General features: G+C 25.7%; 1 protein-coding gene across 1 annotated transcript; it reads right to left on the bottom strand.

Moving 5' to 3' along the window:
* Window positions 1–780: 780 nt before the first annotated feature.
* LOC145833827 (signal transducing adapter molecule 2-like) lies at window positions 781–18,792 on the bottom strand. The gene is made up of 16 exons (XM_082941022.1): window positions 18,718–18,792; window positions 18,243–18,333; window positions 14,997–15,132; window positions 13,929–14,047; window positions 12,998–13,158; window positions 12,511–12,639; window positions 12,160–12,265; window positions 10,525–10,690; window positions 8,416–8,503; window positions 7,813–7,930; window positions 7,483–7,567; window positions 7,150–7,239; window positions 6,689–6,902; window positions 4,479–4,542; window positions 1,448–1,529; window positions 781–1,272 (listed from the first exon to the last, which is right to left on the bottom strand). The coding sequence occupies exons 1-16, from the start codon at window positions 18,758–18,760 to the stop codon at window positions 1,252–1,254; spliced, it is 1,713 nt and encodes a 570-aa protein (XP_082797148.1). The 5' UTR covers window positions 18,761–18,792; the 3' UTR covers window positions 781–1,251.
* Between the last annotated feature and the right edge of the window lie 3,945 nt (window positions 18,793–22,737).

Genomic DNA, 22,737 nt, shown 5'->3' with positions numbered 1-22,737 from the left:
GACTTTCAAAATAAATGGCGACCAAAGTTTCTTAAGAAATATTCAGTTTGAATTTATTTAAACTAGGCATATTTAAAAAAAAACATCAAACAAAATTTTTGGTAAACAAAAAATTCAACTTTGTTTAAGTTAAATTAGTTGGAATCAATAGTAATGAAAGATTTAAACATACACTAGAGAGCTAATTTTACTAGTAGGCTTAGTGAAATTATTTATCAAACAAAAAGTATATTGTATTGTTTACAATTAAAAAACATTAACCCCCATTCTTTTAAGACGAATCTAGCAAAATCACGAAACTACGTTTAGTTGATTGGTTAGGTTTTAGATATTTAAGAAAAAATATATTCAATTAGTTTCACTTATATTTTATGAAAACTAATTCTAGAGTAGTTTATTAATCCTTGTTTTAATTTGTAAAAATTTTGTGTAAAACAACACAGTCTAGGCTATGCTCTTAATACATACAGGGTTGCCAAATGTTTTTGCAAATTTTCTCCAGGTTTTTAAAACTAAAAATTTTTAGGTATATTTCTAGTATAAAAATTAGTATAAAAACATTGAAAATAAACTGTAAAGGTATTTAAGTACTTTTTAAATAAATATAAAATTGATGATGACAAAAATTTTTTATCTATATGATACATTTTTTGTGTCAAATCGAAATTTTACTACTTGATATGTAAAAATTATTTAAAATTACGGGTTTTTCCAGGTTTTTTTAGAGATTTTTGTACGAAATTCCATGTTTTTTCCAGGTTATTTTTCAAAATTATCAAATTCCAGACTTTTCCAGGTTTCGAGGTTTTTTGGCAACCCTGTATATAAAATATACTCTTCATGTTTGTTAAAAAAATAAAGATAAATTAAATGACTGTAGCTTTGGTCTTTTTAATTTACAGTGTAGTTTATAATACATTTTTTTTATAAATTTAAAGCATTTACTTTAACCTGTTTTTTTCTACATTAAAAGAATATAAAAAATTTTAGATTAGAAATCATTTATTAAATAAATTTGCTGACAAGAAACAATAAACGGTTATATAAATATATGTAGCTCCAAAAATTGGTAATGCAAAAAAGTTAGAAACTTAATTTATCAGCAGTTATATAAATAGGCGTAAACAAAACCATATGTTAAGCTTAACTTTAGAAAATTAAATTTATAACAACATGCTTAAAAATGGCTCAAGCATAATACATATAAAACTTGCACATGAGACAATATTGGAAAGTTGAGATACTGCAAAATCACATGGGTCGGGCTGCACTCTGAAAAAAATAAAAACTTTACTAATGCAATGATTTTAAACTTCAGTCAAGTTGTGTTAAAACCCAGATAGGTCTTGGTGATTAAAAAGAAACAAATTAAAAAAAAAGTATATGATAAATTCCATTTTTTCAAAGTTAGGATTACTTATTGAGGTTATATGTAAAAAAAACTTACAGTTTGTGGGTAGGTGGTGTTGAATGGTTGCTGGTAATTTATTGCTGTTGGTGCAGCTGTGTTGTTGTGGTAGTTTGTATTACTGTTTCATAAATTTGTTGGTATTTAACATAAAAAACTACTATTATTTGTATTAAGCTGACTAAAAAGTAAATTAAACTTTATTTTGTTTTGTTTTAATTGAGGTATAAAACAAACTCTATAATTATAAAAATTAGTTTATAAATTCAAAAACTTATATTTTTAGTTTAAAACAAAACAATAAAAAAAGAAAAAACTATATTAATGTAAAATCTATAGTTTAATAGTTTTACAATACTGCATGCTACTCGAAAAATCTTAAACAAAAACTCTTTAAAGTAACTAAGAAAACTGCAGTATGCTTTTTAATTAATAACAGCTAGCTAAAACATCTCTAACATTAATTAAAGATCTAAGTTTGAAATTAAAATCCTTCTACTGTCTCTTTTTTGTTATTATTTTGTTGTACTAACTAGAAAAAATTGAATAAGTACATAAATTTACTTATTTTTACTTGATTATGTTCGAAAAAGGACCTTTTTGAAACTGTTATGGTTGATTGTCAATCCAGCTTAAAATAAAAATAATATGTTAGTCTAAAAAAAGTCATACAGTAATTTTTAGAATTACTTTTTGTACGAAAACTTTAACAAATGCTTCATGTAGGCTAAAAAAACTAAAGCTCATTTTTGTTTCTATTTTTTGGTTAAAACATTGTTTTCAGTTTTGAAACAAATGAGAAAAAAATGATCTAAAAATTTATACCTGCTTTTTAGAATTCAAAAAAAAACTGTAAAATTTTTACTATTCAATGGAACTCTTTTAGGTCATGTTCTTTTGGTTTGATATGTGTAAAGATTAACAGTATATAATAAAACAAAGGAGTTTAAATACCTATTTTTTTTAAATAATTTTATGAAATAATTACTTTATTTATATCATCTCGGAAAAAGCCAGCTTTTAATATCATGAGAATGGCATAAACTTCGAATGAAAATCAACATATATTGATCCTACTGCTGTTTGTAACACTCAATACAAATAACAAAATATAAATTGCGTTTAAAAAAAATACTAATTAATTAAGAAAAGTTACTTTACTTACTAAGAGTAGCAATTTTTTGTTACGTAACAAGAAACTATTTTATATTTTTTAATTACATGTTTTACTTTTCTTATAAGCGGGTTCAGTTTTTACAGGTTTTATAAATTTAGTGGTATCTGTACTAGCAAATACTTTTAAGAGATTATTTTTATAGTCATCTATTGATTTTTTGAATTGCCCATTGCCTTAGTCTTACAAATACTAGTTTAAAACATTATTTTTTGCAACGTGGAAAGAAATTAATTTATAATTCTTTGTTTTACATCAATCTATAACCATATTTACCTGCACGTATAAAGCTTATTTTTAAATTTTTTAAGTAAAGATTTTAAGTATCTAAACCAGGGGTCGGCAAACTGCGGCCCGCAGGCCACATTAAAATTTTTATTCAACTAGTTTAATATATTAATATTTTCGAAAACACAAAAATAAAATTTTAGTGTTATATTTAAAGGATATTCTATCGCCTAATTTTTTTTTGTTGAAAAAAATTGTCTTTAAACATGTTTTTTAAAGCACATAAAAAAACGTTCCTTTTTGACCTGCCGAGCCCTGATCTAAACTGTATCTAACTAGTGATTATCCAATTTAAGTATATTTTTGTGAAATCACAAATACGACTTAATTTTATCTTGTCTCCTTTATTTGGGAGAACATGGTACTATGGTATTAAAAGTGTTTATTTCCGCTTAATTTAAGAACTTAGTCAGAAATTCTAGGGATATTTGCCATAATTTGAGCTTTTTGTAAATATAGCTGTTGTAGATGTTACGGGTTTTACACTTAGATCTTCCTTCACCTAGTCTTGATGAGTCAAGTGCAAAAGTACAAACGTTACGAACTGTTGATTCAAAAAGGCTTCGTTATAAAGGTTCTGCTTTGAAAACAAACTTGAATTAGGCTGCAAAGTTAAGGCCAAATGGGACTGTGTTGAAAAACTTTTAATTGGAATTATCTTAAATGAAGATTTCCTTTTGTCTTTACTCTGAACTTAAACATAACCACTGCTTTATTTTGCGTAGACAAAAAAAATATTGATTAAATTTTTATTATATACAGGGTTGCTTTATGTTTTAAAAATATATTTTCAGGTTTTCTGAAACTAATCCAGGATTTTTAAAGTATAAGTTTTTGTACATTTTGAGCATAAAACTATTAAAGTTAAAAAAAAATGTTCTAAATATACTATAAAAACATTGAAAAAATACTCAAATGCTAATTTAAATGTGTTTTATGATAAATAAAATTCTATATAATAGAAAAAATAGTATTTAATATGAAATAATATTTGTAAGTAATCAAAATTTAATTTTTCAATATGTAAAAACTGTTTAAAATTTCTGTTTTTTTAAGTTTTTTTAGTGATTTTTGTTGAAGTTTTCAGGTGTTTTACAAAATTTATCAAAATCCAGGTTTTTATAATTTTATTTTGCCTACATTGTCAAATTCAAGGTTTTTCCAGGATTCCAGGTTTTATGACAACCCTGTATATACTACTCTGATGTATAATTTGCAATTCAACTCTATACTTTTAAACAAAAACACTGATTATACTTTGGATTAGATTATTATTTATTTTAAGTTGAAGTAAATAAAATAACAAATCAACTGTGCTTATAAAAAAAACTTATAAAACAAGCGATTTTTATAAGACTGAATTGGTATAAAAAACTATTAATAAATCAATCAACACAAACTTAAAAACGTATTAGAACTAAAACAAAAAAAATTGTAAATCACACTAATTAATTAAAACTTAACCATAACTAGCTGTAGTTGAAGTCAATTGCTCAGATTTGTAAATACTAAAAATTATACATGAAATTAAAGCACATCAACTGCATGAAACTTAAATAAATTAAGAGGTTAATATGTGTTTATAAAAGTAACAATTAAGAAAACTACCTGCTTAAGTTAGAATTAGCTTGAGTGGCCGTTTGGTTTGTGTAATAATTAGCTTGGTTATAACCTGTACAACATAAACATATACATCATGCGTCATTGCAAATAAAAACACAGTAATCAACATTTAAACAAGTGTTTATCAACTTTTAGGTCATATATAAAAAGAAATAACTAAATACTTTAAAAAATTAATATTAAAATTGCATATCAAAAATAGATAATGACAAATTGGGCTTTAGAGAAATGAAAAAAAAATCAGTGAAAACTATTTAACTAAGTAATATTTAGGCTACTATTAAACTATAAAAATAGACTAAGACTTAAAGAATACAAAATAACAACAGCTTTGAGATCAATGATCGTTTTTTTAATTGTCAATTATATTTATTCAGTTTAATTTATAAAAGTTAGTATTACTTTTTTTTTAACTTGTAAGGCGCTTAAAAAAATTGTAACAACAAATGCTAGTTCACTAATGTATCGAAAAAACTAAACAGAAGAACTTATTTTTACCTTACCTGATTGAATAAAAATTAAACTAATTCAATTAAATTTGTTGTGTAATGAATGCAAACTGATAAAATGCTTTACTTAGTAAGTTAAGTTAGCTGTGTAATGTTGTAATAATATTTTAGAGGTTATGTTTCATAAACAAACTATTTCGCCAGATTTAACTATTTACATCTTTAAGATTAATCTATTTTAGTAAATTTTGAAATTAATTTATCTATACAAATTTTTACAAATCATTGAACATTTATATTTTTTTTTACTAAGAATTACTTGATAAACAAGTTAAACAAAATAAAATTAGGAATAGTGTGCACGGCAGTAAATAAACAAGTAAGAATTTTTTCACTTGCTTGATTTGAAAATTTATTGAATGGAATCTTCATAAAGTACTTAGAATTTCAATAGTTCTAACTTTAGATTGAAATATGTTAATTACAGCTCTTTAGATAACTTTTGTAAAATAAGAAATTATAAGTTTATGCTCATTTATAAAACGAACAAAAATAAAGGATAGTACAATACTAAGCTTTAAAACTGTAATCAGCGATTCTTAACCTTGTTTTAGGGGGTAAATTTTCTTAATTATATATTGTGTGAACTTATGTTTATTAATTGTCTTTTTAATTTTTAAGTTAGTATTTAACTGTATTTTTCTTAAAGTTAAAAAAAATAATCTATAAAAAATACTGTATAAATTTCACTATATTTTGAATTTATGAAGCTTAAAGTTCAAAAATCTAGTATTTTCTCAAAATTAAAAACAATTTTGTATATTTGTAGTAAATTTGGTAATAATCATTTAAAAGGGGGTAAAAAAGTTAAGAACTACTGCTGTATAGGCATAACCTTTTTTTTTTAACTCGAAAAAACTTTTGATAAGTGTAACAAGAATTTTGTTAAAGATAATTTTCTTTTTAATATTAACCAGACCAAATCAAAAAAATATTATGAATATCTTTAATAAAATCTACTTTTTAACTTATCTAAATTCAAACAAGGAAACTTCTAAAAATATATATCAATGACATATATAAAATTTCACCATTTACAATCCATAGTAAGAAACATATAAAAACAATTAAATAAGTGGTATCGTTCAAAAGGCTAGTAGTATTTAAACTTAGTAATACATCTATGTGATTTTTTATTATCAATGAAAATACGCACATATATATATATATAGATATAAACAAAATGTCTTAATCATAAAAAGTTTCAGTGAAGTAAACATGAATTTTATAAACTTGATTTGGTTTAAAAAAATTAGTTAATGATTAACTTTTTCAGCACCAAAGTAGCAATACTAATGAACAATACTTCGTTGATAATTGTAGGAATTTTTTACCTGAATCACCAAAAAAACATGCTATCTATCGAAATGATAAGATGAAGCTTCCGCAGTACATTAATTACCTTATGGTGTAAAAATTTGCTCAGTAAGATGTCTTGATAAAATAATTTAATATAACAATCTGCTAATTGTGTTTTTTTAGACGAGTAAAAAGTTTATCTGTTATCAATATATACCCTTAAAAATTACTTTTAATCTTAAAAGATCCTTCAGACTTTAAATGTAACACAACATAAAAATATACACTTGAGCAATCTGGGCACACTGCGCTAGATACTTTTAAAGCTACACAAACGGTAACGGTTAAGCAACAGGCCACATAGCAAAAAACTTTAAAAACACACACCTTGATGCTGTTGCTGGTTGGGGACTTGCTGCATTTGTTGCTGCTGGTTGTTCATTTGCGGGTCGTTCATTTGTTGCGCTGGAATTTGCTGAGCTTGCATTTGTTGATTGGGAGCCTGTTGAGCGGGCATCTGTTGCTGGTAGTTCAGCTGCTGCCCGGGAGCTTGTTGGTATTGCTGCATCGCAGGTGGCTGGTACTGCATTTGCATCTGCGTCTGACAAGTTTGCTGCTTTTAACTGGTTTTTCAATTATAAGTTAACATTTATCAACCTAAGATGAACGTCCGTAAACTCTATACTTACTAGATCAATTATGAAGAACAAATAATACTATTTTTAATAAATGCGAGAACGAGTAATCTCTGCATAAAAAAATTGATTACGTAATGGAATATTAAAAGGTTAAACACTTATTATTAAACAATTCATTGTTTCTGACACAGTATAACAACACAAACTCACTTGAGGAGGTTGTTGTTGATACATGTTGTTAGGTTGATAATTGTACTGCATTCCTCCCATTTGTTGTTGGGAAGGTAGTACGCCACCTTGCTGATAAAAAGTTATTGTGATAATAAAAAAGAAAAGCATAAGTACTGCAGCAAAACACTTATTGACATTTTAAAAGCAAATGAAAAATTATCCAAGATTAGCACAGAGTTTATAACTAAACTTAAATAAAGAAGATTACGTTATTAAATTTTAGTTAAATGCCAACGTATCTAATATTAACTTTATACTCAGGTCATTTGGCACTGCTTATTGCCAGAAAACAAAACATGATATTTGACTAACATTCATGGTGTATTGTGGATTGTACTGATAACCGTAATTCATCATTTGTGGATGGTAAGAAGGCGCTGGAGCCTCAGTCATCAGTCTGTTTGTTTTTACAATCGTTTTGTTTAAAACTGGGGAGTGTTAAGAGTATTTGTGTATAATCTTCTAATATTCCAACATATTTTAATTTAATATGCGCTTAGTAAAAAATAATTTAACGGGTGATTTTTTTAGTGTTTACTGGTGGTATAAAACATAAAAAATTAATATAACTACATTTTTTTAAAATGCACATTCAAAATATCATAACTACATTATAAATATCGTATCTACATTGGAACGTACTTGTTGTACAATTCGAGCGCAGATATCATATCAGAGTGGAGTTTGGTCAGACCCAAGTGTTCCGCATCTATCTTGTCAAGTTTATCAATTACCAGTGACTCCATTGCTAAACAAGCCTCTGTACAAAATATTTTAAAATGTCTGAAATATCTCAAAAATATATATATATAAATAAATATATATATATATATATACCACAGATGTTCTTGTGCTAAAACTTTATTTCAACTAACGGCGTTTCACTGCTCTCAAATAAATTTAAGAACAGATCTACGGAGTCTCAAAAAGCTCTAAGAATTTTGAGACTCCGTAGATCTGTTCTTAAATTTATTTGAGAGCAGTGAAACGCCGTTAGTTGAAATAAAGTTTTAGCACAAGAACACCTGTGGTATTTATTCCGATAAGCTTAGCTTATCAGGATCTCCAGGATTTAACGCCTTTTAACGTTACATCTTATATATATTTATATATATATATATATATAAAGTTATATCGCCTAAAATGCAATACATTAAATTTGAATGTTTTGTTAAAATAAACAAGTATTATTTAAGTATTGGAAAATGCTTTTAAACTTTTAAAAAAGTAATATTTGTTTTTAACCTTCATTTTTAAGCATTTCAGTAGGATCTGCAGTGGAAGACTCCGGATCAATGTTTTGTAAATCAGACAAAGTTTTGTCGATGAGCGCCTGTTTCAATCTTGTTCATTAGAAGTATATACGTTATGTAAATGCACAACTTTAAAGTTATTACGTTTAAGTTTTTTTCAGAGATAGGTAAATCTAAAACAATTCGCGCTAAAACTGTAAAAAATATTTGCTTTAAAAATAACTTTAAAATAGTGATGTACCGGACCCACAATTTCGGGTCCGGCCGGACCCGGATCCGGACTTTTTTTTTAAATTAGAATCCGGCCGGAACCGGATCCGGACTTTTTTTTCAAATTAGAATCCGGCCGGATCCGGATATCAGACAACAATGGCAATATCCGGCCGGACCCGGATAGTGAGTCCGGTTCTTTGACTAGTATAAACTAGCCTGAGTCAGAATGAGGTTTTCAAAAACTGAAAAAAAGAACTTAAATCTAATAACAAGTAGAACAGCTAGCCACAAGGTTTACAAATTTAGGTGTTATTTACAATTAAAAATCTGAAATCAAGTTCTTGAAGAAAATACACTAAAAATTACAAAATATTTAAAACTGGATCAGCTCAAACTCATTCAAAATCTAAAAGAAAACTAGCCTGAGTTTTTATAAAAAACTAAACTAGCCTGAGGCAGTCCAAGATTTTCTAAAATTTTCAAACTAGCAGGGTTGCCACTGTTTAAGTCAATAAAACTAGCTAGAGTGAATATAAACAAGCCTGAGTCAGAATGAGGTTTTTAAAAACTGAAAAAATACTTTAATCTAATAATCAGTAGAACAGCTGGCAAAGATTGACGATTTGGTAGTAAAGTTGTGGACTGATTGTGGTACACTTAACTTATTAGTACTACCCATCATAATTAAATCCTACCTTATTTAATTAATATCTAACAAATACTAAATTCTAACTGAGACTACTTTCTATAATCAGACACGACAGTTTTGATTGATGAATCTTTTATATAAAACACAACAAGAAACACTAGCATATACAAAACTTTTAATTACTTTGGTAACACTTTAAAAACTGGAAGCTATTTAAATCAATATCAAAAGACTTCAAACAATAAACTAAGAATTAAATAAAACTTTAAGTAAACAAGAAACTTTAAAATTTTTAATGAACTATTAAACTATTAACCTGGCTTAAATATTTAAACAATTAAACACCAGTTGAAATATTCACTTTTAAATCAAAATACTACTTACAATAAGCATTCACAAAAAAGTTCAAGATATTTTATTGCTTCAAGCTGCACACCAAACTAACTAACTGCTTACATATAAACTGCCTGTCATGTTCTGATGTTTTGTTGCATCAGTATTTAGTTTGAAACATTTCGTCATATGATTCTCATTGGCTCGTACATTCAACCGTATTAACTCTAAATATTCTCTAAGCTCAACTTTAAACACTAAATAATGCAAGTATTCATTCCAAAGTTTTCAATTTTACAACATATGTAAAGAGTTGCATTTCTGAAATGTTTATTTCATAGTTTAAAAGTAAACAAATGTAAATTAGTCACCTGTACAAAATGAGCCAATCAAGGTAGGTGTTTAATTTTAACTGACAAAAATGACTCTTACTAATTTACACAGGGTTTGTTTTTGAAAAAATACTTTTCAGTATGCTCTTTTTTACTAACTATATCCGGGTCCGGCCGGATCTTTGTTAGGATCCTGCCGGACCCGGATCCGGATTTTTTTTTAAATTAGAATCCGGCCGGAACCGGATCCGGACTTTTTTTACAAACTAAAATCCGGCCGGAACCGGATCCGGACTTTTTTTTCAAATTAGAATCCGGCCGGATCCGGATATCAGACAAAAATGGCAATATCCGGCCGGACCCGGACCCGGATAGTGAGTCCGGTACATCACTACTTTAAAATTAATCAACGTAACAGAGGTAGTACGCTTAATATAAAAATTTTAACACTGTTTGTCTTCTTATATCTTTATTTGAACACTTATTTTATAAAATTCTACATAAGTTATGATACCATTACACAAATAAAAAAATTAAATTATTATGTTATCTAGATGAAAACTATCAGCCATACCTCGTCTACGTAGAGAACTTTTTCAGGTTGTATTACCTCCACGGCTTCAGGTTGCTTCGCTTGAAAGACTTCAGGTTCGACCTGCTTGTTCAAATCGGAAGTGACAAAGTTGGAGGGAAACAGTCCTGCGCTCCCGTTCATTTCTCCCTTCCACCAGTTCGGATCACTGGTTTTACAAACTTGTTTATTTTTTACGAATGTGTTATATTGAGTTTGTAATTTTTAATCAAGATACCGCGCAAACAAAAGTCTCTACATGAGTGCTTTATGTGTTCAAAGAATACTTTTTGTGTTGAAGGAATAATTGGTGTGCATATTGTTCACCCAACATAAAAAAGAACGGTTTTTAATTCTTAATATTTAAATTTTAAAACGCCAAAGTAATTTTAAGCATAATAAAGGAATTTTCGGTCGAATGAATTACACAACAAACAAGTATGCAAATTGCACAGCATAAATTGCTCAGCTAACCAATGAACTTTTTTAATCAACTGATTCATATAATTTATATTCAACTTTTTGTTATCAATGGTTTAAAAGAAATCAGCAGTTATGATTCAATCTATACCTTTTACATATTTATGAATACTGTACTTTAAATTAAACTATTGTTAAAAACTAGTATTAATTTTATGCAGTACAGCTAAATTCTAGAATTCTTATCAATATTTTTATAAATATCAACTAAATTTAGATGCGATTAAACAAACACATTAGTTGTGAAAAATGTACAAACTTTATTTTAAATTAATAACCTTAGCACATCATTTAAGTGTTTTCAATTACTTTTTCAAACAAGAAATAAATAACTGCAATAGGACAAACAAAAGTCAGGTAATTTTAAAAACTTTATAATTATATAAGCAAAACTGCGTCAGCTTTTAAAAAGTGTTAAACTTTGATTTTAACTTTTAAGAATTAAACATATTTTTTAAACAATCAAAGCTATCAATATTTTTGTGTTTTACTGCAATATTTTCATTACATCATGAGTAAATAAATACGTTTACAAATACATACAAAACAGTAATATACTTAATCATTAAAAATTGTAAAACAAAAATTTGATTATTCAAACAGTAAAAAATCTATAAAAAAAGTTGTATCTCCCTAAACTTTTATGAAATTTGGTTAAATTTTATTACACTTTTTTTTTATAAAAATTATAGTTGACTTAAGTACAAAAATTAAACAGATTAAATTTTTTATACAAAAAAAAGCTTAAATAAGCAAAAAAGAAGAAGTTTTAAAATAAACAGCAATCAAAGAAATATTCAAATGAACTTGTTTGGACTAATACCATGACGTGTTTGTATCGGTTCAAAATAAGCTAAGTCATCACTTATGAAAGATTTCAATAACTTAACGTTTTAAATATTTACTAAATGGTGTCTTCGGCGTCACTTAATGTTTACATTTTTGGGTAAAAAGAAAATACATTTATTTTAAAACCGATACAACAACCACTTTGTTCTATAATTTTTTTTGTAATGCATTTATTATATAAATTTAAATGATAACAAGTATAGAATGAAAACGGAATTTTTGTACTATGTATATGCAACTTACATTTAAAAAAAAATCTCAATTTTTCTATTAATACTATCATTTAATTATATTTAATAACCAAAAAACCTGTCATTAAGTATTTCTATAATATCTCCAGTGTGAAAAGTTAATTCATTGTCTTCAGCTGCTTCAAAATCATAAAGAGCTTTCACCAGTCTATTTGATTTTGCTCCTAAATGGTTTTTACACTATCTTATTATGTTTCAAGCTATTCAAGCAGAAGTAGCTAGAACAATTTAAATAACAAAGAACATAGTAACTATGCATTCAAGTCTGTATAAAGTTTTAAAATCTGAAGTAACACAATAAAATTGTTTTTTTATTAAATTTAACAATTTCTAAGGTTTTGCAAATAATTATTTTATGGTTTTCTATAATTAAAATATACAGAAATAAAGCAAAAAACATGTATCCAACCCGAGTTTGAAGTGGTATAGCTAGAAGAAAAACCGTTGGAAGTTCCAGCCATAGATGGGTATAACGAGCTTGTGACGGGTGAAGATCTTGCCTTGCTCTTTTCCTGATCTTGCAAAGAAGCTGCTAAGGCTGAAAAGGTAGGATTTAGTTAAGAATAAAAGCTGTGGTTATAAATAAAAAACATTGGTCAAATGAGAAAATTTCTTGACAAATTTGCCCACCAAAAGCTTTGCCAGTAAAATTGCCAATCCCTGCCGTAGACCAATAAACACTACAAAACTTTTATTAAAACAGTTTTCTGAAACAAAATTACATTTAAAAAAAATATAAAACCCATGGTTTTTCTTAAAGTAAATAACTGTGTAAAGTATTTAAATGATTAAATAATTACAATCTACCATAGTATAAGAACATTATATAATTTTATTAACTCAGTTAAAATTACTCTTGATAACTTTGAAATTATAAAAACAAAAAAGTCCCAAACCTTTAGCAAGGTCTTCAGCTTCTTGCTGGCTCGCAGCGGCATCGGGATTGTTAGTGACACTTGAAGCTGGCTGCTTCTTCTTGCTGGTGACGTCTGATTCGTCATCTGAAGGAAACGAGTGACCTTCTCCTTTCAAGAAGTAGTAAATCGACAAGAAGTGCCTGATGACGGGAAAAGTTCAGATTTACAGAAAAATGTTATAATAAAAATTAAAAACTAGTTCGTTTTAATGATTATAAACACTATTGAAAACAACTGTTTAATGCTTATTATAAAGGTATCTTTTTATAATCAAGTTGAAATATGTTAACATTAAAACTTAAAGTTTTTATGATCTAATTTAACCCATTGGTAAAGTTACTAACTAGGAAAAACTAGCATCTTATAATCTATGAACAATCTTTAAGTTATATTTTACAATTTGGCAAAAAAAAGATAAAACTACATTAAAAATGTGATAAAAAGATATTTTTGAAACTTTTGAAAAAAAGCAATTTTTAATATAAACAGAAAATTATTACTCTATGAGGTAAAACAAGCCAGATTGATTAAAAAATATATATATAACTTCTGTGATTAAAGCTTGGATCCCATAAAATACATAATAATAAAAAATAAACTCAACATCTAGAAAAAAAAAAAACTAGCCTGAGGTTTAGGAAAAATATCAAAATTAGCTAGAGTTTTTTCCAATCACCTTCAAAATTTTTCAATTGATTGAATTTGACATAAGTTTTTATAGAAATTTAAACTAGCCTGATTAGTTTGAGTGTTTGGCAACTTTGCATAAAGAATAAAACAATTTAATTATAGTATAATAAGTACATAGTATCTAAAATAAATGTTTAAGGATATTAAAATGAAATAAATCACAAAAGTATGTCAAAAATTAATTTTACTATTTACGATTTTATGCATTATAGTAACTAACGCTAGATTTGGATCATCCTTGAACTCCTCAGCCCATTTTCTAACTAGAAACTTCATTTTGTTTACACACTTTTTATTTTTGTATGAAGATAGAAAATCCCGTAGAAGATCAGTAAAATTCTAAAAAAAATAATTAAAAAAAAGGTACAGACTTGTCAAATTTCTAAAATTAATAAATTGTGCTTAAAGTACTTATACAAATTGTGTACAAGAAAACCAGATAATTTCTAGACTTAAAAAATTTCACTTAAAAATTAACCTATATTCATTTATTTATTTTCAAAAACTAGTACTTACATAAAAAATGTTTGCATATATACAATGTATACTAAAAAATATAATGAAATCTATTTAAAAAAATTAAAAAATAGATTTTCAGAGTAAACTGTACTTAGAAAAATTTAAACTTTCCTTTTTAGACAAATTTTACAACATTTAGGTTTAAAACAAATTACCCTTGTTATGTTTAAAAAAATACCAACAAGAAACATACACTTCAAGATAAAAAAAGTATAATTCAAATAATTGTATTCAAATATTTTTTCAGCTCGAAACTTAAATTTTCTAATAAACAAACTCTAGTAATATATGTTCCATCAAGTAATTAGTTACTAAATATAAACATTTCTAAATGTTAATTTAAAAATTACACTTTATTATTATGTTTTAATTATCACAGGGTTGCTTAATGTTTTTAAAGAATTTCTTCCAGGTCTTCTGTATTTCTTCCAGATTTTTAAAAGTTCCCAATTTTGGGTCTATTTTTAGTATGAAATTAAGTTTAGTTAAAATAAGTGTTAAATAGTATAACAACTTTGAAAAGATACTAAATAGCTCCTTTAATGTGTTTTTCAATAAATAAAATAATCTATGATAATGAATAATTTTATTTATTTGTTGATAGATTTTCTGTGTCAAATCGAAATTTCATAACTAAACATTAAAATCTAAAATATATTATGAAGTATAGTTATTCCAGTGAAGTTTTTCCAGGACTCCACAATTTTTGACAACAACATTTTGTTAATAACTTATTAAAACTTTTATCTCACAAAAAATGTTTCCACACCTGACTGGCCATTTCCTTGTGGAACTTGGCACCACAGTTTTGTACAACAGCATCAAGTACAGTCAAAGCCTGCATGCTTATGTGAGGAACTTTGTTGGTCAGCTTGTTGAATATTGCATTTGTAAAATCCTGAGGGCTGTTAGCAAATATATTTTCAGTTTTAAATGAAGTAAAATAAATTAAAATGCTTATTGAATAACGGCTAAAACACCTCATTTATGCTAAAGATAGCCAAAATATTGCTACTAGTCATATTTGTTATAAAATCATATTTGTACTGTTCAAGATATGATTGCAAGAAATTTGAAAAAACTAAAATAAAACTTATATTAAACAAATTATTTAAATAAAACTAAAGAGAAAATTACCATTGATAAAGTTTTAAAGTAACTGGTTTATAAAAGCAAAAAAAATTGTATTGGGTAATTTAAAAAGAGTTTACACTGTGATATTATCAAATACTTTATTTAATAATGAATCTAGATAAATTTTACTTGATGATTTAAAACAAAGAAAATCTAGGGATTTAGAAACAAACTGAATTCAATTTTCAAAACAAAAGCAGCTTTAAAGTCAAGGAACTAATCAGATAGATACAATTTTAAATGTAACTTATGAAATGGTTAATAACTTAATGCATTTTAACTGGTGAAAATATAAATAACTCATAATTATTCAACAGAACTAAAAAAATTTAGTATTAAATTGAATAATCAATATGATGTAACTATAGTTAAAGGCATAGTGGGTCCCTACCTTATTTTGAAAAGTTGATTTTATTTTGTAGAGTTTCTAGTATACTGTTAGACACTTTTTACTGCTTAACAAAATTAAAAATATGTATTGAGATATATGTATCAAAGGAGAACAGGTTTAAATTCCACAAAGACAAAATTGCACAAGGTTACTAAATTGCACGAGTGCACACAATTGCATTAAGATACTTTTGCAAGAAGAAAAATTTGCACGAAGACAATTTTGCATCAAGGGTAAATTTTGCACGAGTTACATTTTTGCACCAGAGTAAAAAAAACAAAAAAAAACTAAAAGATAAATTGATAAGAAACTAAAAAATTAAAAAGTAACTGACCAAGGGTAAGGGGTAACAGTGATAGTAAAAAATAAAATAACAACTAATAAAAGAATAAAATAAAATTATAAAAACAAAAAAAAAAAGTTACCCACTGAGGGTGAGAGTTAGGGGTAATAGTGATAGTAAAAATATTTTTTAATATGACAAATAAAAAAATAAGTTACCAACCGAGGGTAAGGATTAAGGGTAACTGTGATAGTGAAAAAAATATTAAAATAAATTAATACAAAAACTAAAAAAATATAAAAAAATTCAACCCTTGCAAAGATATCTTTGTGCAATTTTATGCACTCAGGCAATTTTGTCCCCCTGTGCAATTTTGTACGCTTGTGCAAATTTGACAGCTACCCATATCAAAGATGGTAATTTCAATAGTACTTTTAGAAGGCACAAACTAAAGATACAGACAAAGACTTTTTCACTAAAAGTCTATTTTTAGCAGTATGTTTAGTATAGTTCTTATTCACTTATCCTGACTTCACTTATCTAGACAGTTTCAGGCAATAAAAAACTTAAAAAAAATTCAATATAAAACACAAACATGTTTGTGTAATACAAATATTTAAGCTTTCATGCTGTAAAAAAGTTTAAGTGATTTAAAAACTTAGTTCATTATTATGACGTCAAAATACTTTTAAAGCTTACATTTAAACTTTGTTCAAAACAAGTTTAGTTATCAAAAACCTTTGTATGTAAGGTAAGTCAGTATCAAAAATTTGTTATAACAATGTTATTTAAAGTATGACATAAAGTTGTTTCTTCAAAACGTTATAGTTTTTTTTTATAGGTGATAAAATTCTGATTTTTTCAGAAATGAATGAATAACAGTTCTTTTATGTTCGATATTTAATTCAAACTGTATCATATAAGTAGTTGATTCAAGTACTTTTTGTTTAAGATGAGGTGCATGTGAATTTTTATTACTTTTATTTATAAGTTATATAAGTTTGACACACTCAACATTCCACGTTTTACAAATGGACAAGACATAAAAAATAAGGAAACGAGTTGCACTAGCCATTGAAAATAAACTAGAAGTTTGTAAAATGGTAAAAAACAATATGTCAAAGTCTTTTGTAATAGAGCAGTTAAGCATAGGTAAGTCTACTTTGTCCAACATTTTGAAAAGTGAAGAAAATTCTAATAGGTTTAAAGCAAAAAAGAGGAGCTAAGCTTTTATTATGCATTGCATTATATACAGCAGTTATACTATTTTATGAAAATAAATTCTTTTTGTACTTATCCAGAAAAATGCTTATCCGGATATGTTTATAAAAATGTAATGCCCAATATGTTTGGATAAGTGAATAAGCACAGTAGTAGTATTTATTTCTTTGAGATATGAGTATTTTTTAACCACATCATTTTTTGTTTTTTATATCTAAAACTTCAACTTTTTGACTATTTAAAAAATCACATCAAAAAAGATTTTTAACTGTTTATCAAATGTTTTCTGTAAACTTGAGGTATCTAGCTAAAAAATTGATAAAATTTTGGTAGTTTTGGAACTTTTGAGAAAATTACACTAAAAAAATTGTAGTCAATATATTTAATAAAACAACTATATTCCTAAAGTTATTTTAAGCTATTATATATATATTACAATGTTTATCATTAATAGAAACAATCTTAACCTCCTATGCTCTTGAGTTAAATTAACACAACTTAAAAAATGTCATTATAACATATCATGGATAAACTCTACTTAAAAAACTTAAAGATAAGTTAGATATCAGTGCTTACATATTTTAAGTTATAGATCAAGTTTTATTCATTTATAAGAATTTAATTTAATAAAAGTTTTATTACGTTAATCAACTTACTATTATAGACATTAAATAAGAGTATACAAAAAAACTATACGCTTTAAACTTTAAGTAAACATTAAAAATAAAAGTACAGCATTATATCAATTCCTAACAAAGTGACTTTTAAAAATCTCAACTAGTTTTAATCTTTTTATCATTACAATACTTTATAGAAACTAAAAATACACAGTTAATGCTAAATACCACAAAAAGTCAAAAATAAACATTTGAGCTTACTTTTAAGTATTTAATAGTATACATTACATTTATTAACTTTTTGTTTTAAAAATTAAATAACATGAAATTTAAATAAACTTAAAAAACGAAAAAAAAAGTTTAACAAACCCTTTTTCATATTCTTTTATTTTATCACAAAGTTCTAAAACAACACCCCAATCAGTGTCTTCTGTTGTGTTGGACTCATTGCAAAGTTTATCTGTTTGTAAATTTATTAATTGTATTAGAACCGCTTTTGTTTGAAATATATACATGATATAAACTTATTATTACAGAGTTTTACTGTAAATATTTTTTAAGAAGCAAATAAATTTTTTGATTTGTTTGTAAATAATTTTTTAATCTTTTTTGCTAAAAACAGCAACAATTTTATTTTTTACTACAATTAAAAGTTAAGTCAGTTGTATTTGTTTAAGTATATATTACTGCTTAAAATACTTTAAAATGATAATAATAAAAAATATTATAGTTTAAAATAACTTAAAGACTACTTTTATATATTAACTTTACTTGAAAGTTTGAAATTGGATTTTATTTAATCAACAATAGTAAAAGTAAAGAAGATAAAAACAAGTTAACTCACTTAAAGTTTCATTTAAAGGATTGTTAGAACCAAACAAACCCATATTAAAATAACAGACAATTTACAAATATATCTGTTTTTTTTTTATTGTGTTTAGTTATAAAAATAAACATAGGATTCAATTAACTAAGATTGATAACTTTGATAATTACACACCATAAAAAATATATTAAAACATCAATCTAATAATTTTTTTTAAACTTAGTTATTAAACTACATAAACAACTTAACGTTATTTTTATTCAATTAAAAATTTATAAATAATCATCTTAAAAAATTTAAAAATTGTCAACAATATTAGTGAAAATTAGTCCCACACTAATGTCAAAAAAGCTAAATAATTACTTCTTTTGTAAAACTGTATTTTTAAGGGAAAACCAGGAAAATAGGAGCCCTAAGGATTACCTAATGTTATTGTTGCCAAATGTTGCCAATTTTCTCCAGGTTTCAAAAATTTCCTCAAGGTTTTTAAAAGTACACATTTTTTGGTCTATTTTTAGTTTATAGTTAAGTTTAAGGTAAAAAACTGTGTTAAGTAGTATAACATCAAAAAGATACTGTAAAGCTACTCCAAAAAGGTTTTTAAATAAAAAAAATGATGATGTCAAAATTTTTTTATCTATATGGTAGATTTTTTGTGTCAAATTAAAACTTTTCTAGTTACATGTAAAAATTGTTTAAAATTCCAGGTTTTACTAGGTATATTAGTGACTTTTGTTCAAAATTTCAGGTTTTTTTTTTTAATTTTTAAAATTTCAGGTTTTTTTAGTCTAAATTGTCAAATATCAGGTTTCCAAGTATTTTGGCAACCCTGAACCCTGTATAAAAATTATTTCAGTGTGTAAAAAATGTGTTTAAATTTATGAAAATCAATTTTGTTCTATTTTCATAGGTATTATCAATAATTCAAATGCTAATTTACTATAGAAAGGTATTCAAGCCTTAAAAGATATTATATTAATTAATAAAAAAGTGCAGATTAAACTACTTATTGAGATAACAATTTTAAGCTGTTGAGAATTAATGCTTTTAGCTTACATACACTTTAACTAATTTTTTTTTTTTTTTTTAATGACTAATATGGACCAAATAGTTAAAGGCTATAAAAATATCTTTGATATATGAAGTAAAGCAAAAGAGAAAACTTTAACATATAGTTAAAGGTTAAATTGTAACAATTAAAAAAGGTATAGGATAACTTAGTTAGGGCATAGGGGGGTCCACCTTGATTTTTACAAGTAGATCTTATTTTATAGAGTTTTATCTGAGCTATCAGACATTTTTAACCGCATGAAAAATTCAAAGTATTTTTTGAGATATGAGCGATCAAAGTTGGGGACCTCAATAGGCTCCTAATGGAAGGCGCAAACTAAAAATGCAAAAAAAGACCATTTCACTAAAAATCTATCTCCTCCTTCATTTTTTAAGCAATCTCCTTCAAGTTTTCACAGAAAGTGTATTACTAAATTTTAAAGAGATTGAACGCAGGAATCTTTTAAATTTTGAAAAATAAAATTTTTATTAAAAAAAAACCACTTAATTTTTTTGTTTTTTTTATCTAAAATTTTTATTTTTCAATATTTTCATAATTCCAACATTCAAAGTCTTCTAAATTACGAAAGGAACGTTTCCTGAAAGTTTGAGGTCTCTAGCTCAAAAAATGAAGGAATGGATAGGATTTTAGTGGTTTTTTAAATTTACAAGAAAATTTACCCATAAAAAATTAGCTGTCCATACGTTTGTATCCGAAACTTTTTATAACAATTACAATATCTCAAAAGTTAAATGATATTTTTTTATTTTATAAAAATTGGCTTGTAGTTTGTACTTTAAGCTTTCATTTAAGATACAATGTTATTTTAGTAAAAAAAAAATGTTGGACCCCCCTATGCCCTTAAATGCAGACTTTTAAACTAAAATTATTTTAGAAATTAAAAAAAATGTTTGAGTCCTAATACAGGGTTGCCACTTGTTTTTTTCCGAATTTTTTCCAGGTTTTCAAAATTTCTTCCAGGTTTTTATAAGTACACATTTTTGGGTCTATTTTTAGTTTTAAGTTAATTTTTATATAGGAAACTGTGTTAAGTAGTATAAAAATATCAAAAAGATATTGTAAAACTTTAAATGTATTTTTTTAATAAAAAAATTTTTGATGATGACAAAAAATCTTAATTATTTGATAAATTTTTTGTGTCAAATCAAAATGTTACTACTGAAAATGCTAATATTAATAAAAATTCCAGGTTTTTCCAGGTTATTTTTGCCTAAATTGTCTAATTCCAGGTTTTTCAAGGTTTTTCTAGGTTTCCAGGTAAAGTGGCAACCCTGCTAATATCATTGAAAAAATATATCTAAGTTAAAAATTCATGGTTAGTTATTAGTTACATATTATATTCCAAACTCTATAATGACAAAACACTACAATCAAAACAAAGTTAACAAACTAGTACTTGTGCAGGAATGTGGCTGCCAGAAAAAAGTCAGAACTGAGTGACCAAAAAGTGTAGCCAAGTTTATGATAAAATTATTTTAAAAATATATGTATAACTATTTATTTGATATGTGGCAAGATTATAAAGCAATAGTACTTAGTTAAACATAGTCTTTAAGACAAAACTATATTTAAAATAAAATAAACTAGGCTGGGATTAAGAAAAACTTATCTTAAAACTTATAGTTATTTTACAATTACTAACAACTAGCTGTAATGTACTTGGATGCTGACAAAACAAACTTAATTTGTATGTTTTTTTTTTGCAAAAATATAAACATAAGCCTTAAATTTTACATCAGACAGGTTAACATTATAAAAGCTTATTATGACTATTGTTATAATTATAGAAAAACCATATCAGCATATATGTTTTATTAAACCTGGTAAATTCTCAATACATATATGCATATAAACAGTCAGGTGATTTACTTACAACAAAAATTTTAAGTCAATAATAAAAACTAGTTTTGTTAAAACTCTAAGGTGTTTCCCCTAACATTTGCTGAGTCAGCAAAATAAAATAGCCTTTTTTCATGATTTTTCTTATTCAAATTTTTTTTTTTTTTTAATTTTTGTACTATTTCTGGTACTTTTGTGTAAGTTGTCCTAGGGATTAGGGTATAAATAAATAAAAATTTCAAAGAACTTTTAAAAAAATTACTGACTCATCAAATATTACGGGAAACAGACCCATACTTATAGTCAGATTTTGTTACTTATATTATAGTAATACTAATAGTGTTTTATTAATAAGCTTAAGTAGTGGGTTTGCCAGAAATAAAGATTTGTAAACATTGAAATCATAAAAAGCGTTTTTAAATTAATTAAAGTTTTTATGTTTGATTAATTTTAGTTAAACAAATCAATGAAATAGGGTAACTTTGATTCAACTATAGAACTTAAATTGACATTCCAAATATATAACAAACTTAACTAACTTGTTGACAGTTCATTACGCTAAACAATTACTAGTTAAAGATTTTTTATATATGTCTTAATAAACATAAAAAACCTTATTGAATACATCTATTTAGTAATGAAAATTGTTGAATTTTGTAACAAAATTAAACCTAAAAAATGTTTATCTTATATGAAATTATTTATATAGGAAATAACATCATATATATTTAAATGAATTAAAGATAAAAAAATGTCAGTTTTGCTAAAAATAGAATGTTTGTGGTGTACAACTCGATAACCAGTTTTTTCGTACACCAGGTCCTTAAACCAAACTTTTTGAGCGCTTTTTTATCTTTCAATAAACAATATTGTTGTTTCTTACGTCTATAACATGTCATGGACAAGACATTAAAAATTATCCGTGGTGTGCGATTAGATAACCGAAAGGTTTCTTTGTGCAGCATTTTCTAGGACCAAATATTTTTAGCGCTTTTTTGTTGTTCAATGGACTATATTCTAGTTCGCTAAACGTCTAATCATAACTAATAATTGCGTTAAAGTCAAAGTTCTAAAACATAGAGATTTAAAAAAGCTTTATTTATAACAGGTCTGCTATAAAAACAAAG

Source organism: Thalia democratica, chromosome 4 (assembly GCF_965202585.1).
Source record: "Thalia democratica chromosome 4, ktThaDemo2.hap1.1, whole genome shotgun sequence".
Classification (NCBI taxonomy): Eukaryota; Metazoa; Chordata; class Thaliacea; order Salpida; family Salpidae; genus Thalia; species Thalia democratica.
Note: the sequence above shows the minus strand (reverse complement) of the source record. Positions and strands in the feature narration are given on the sequence as shown.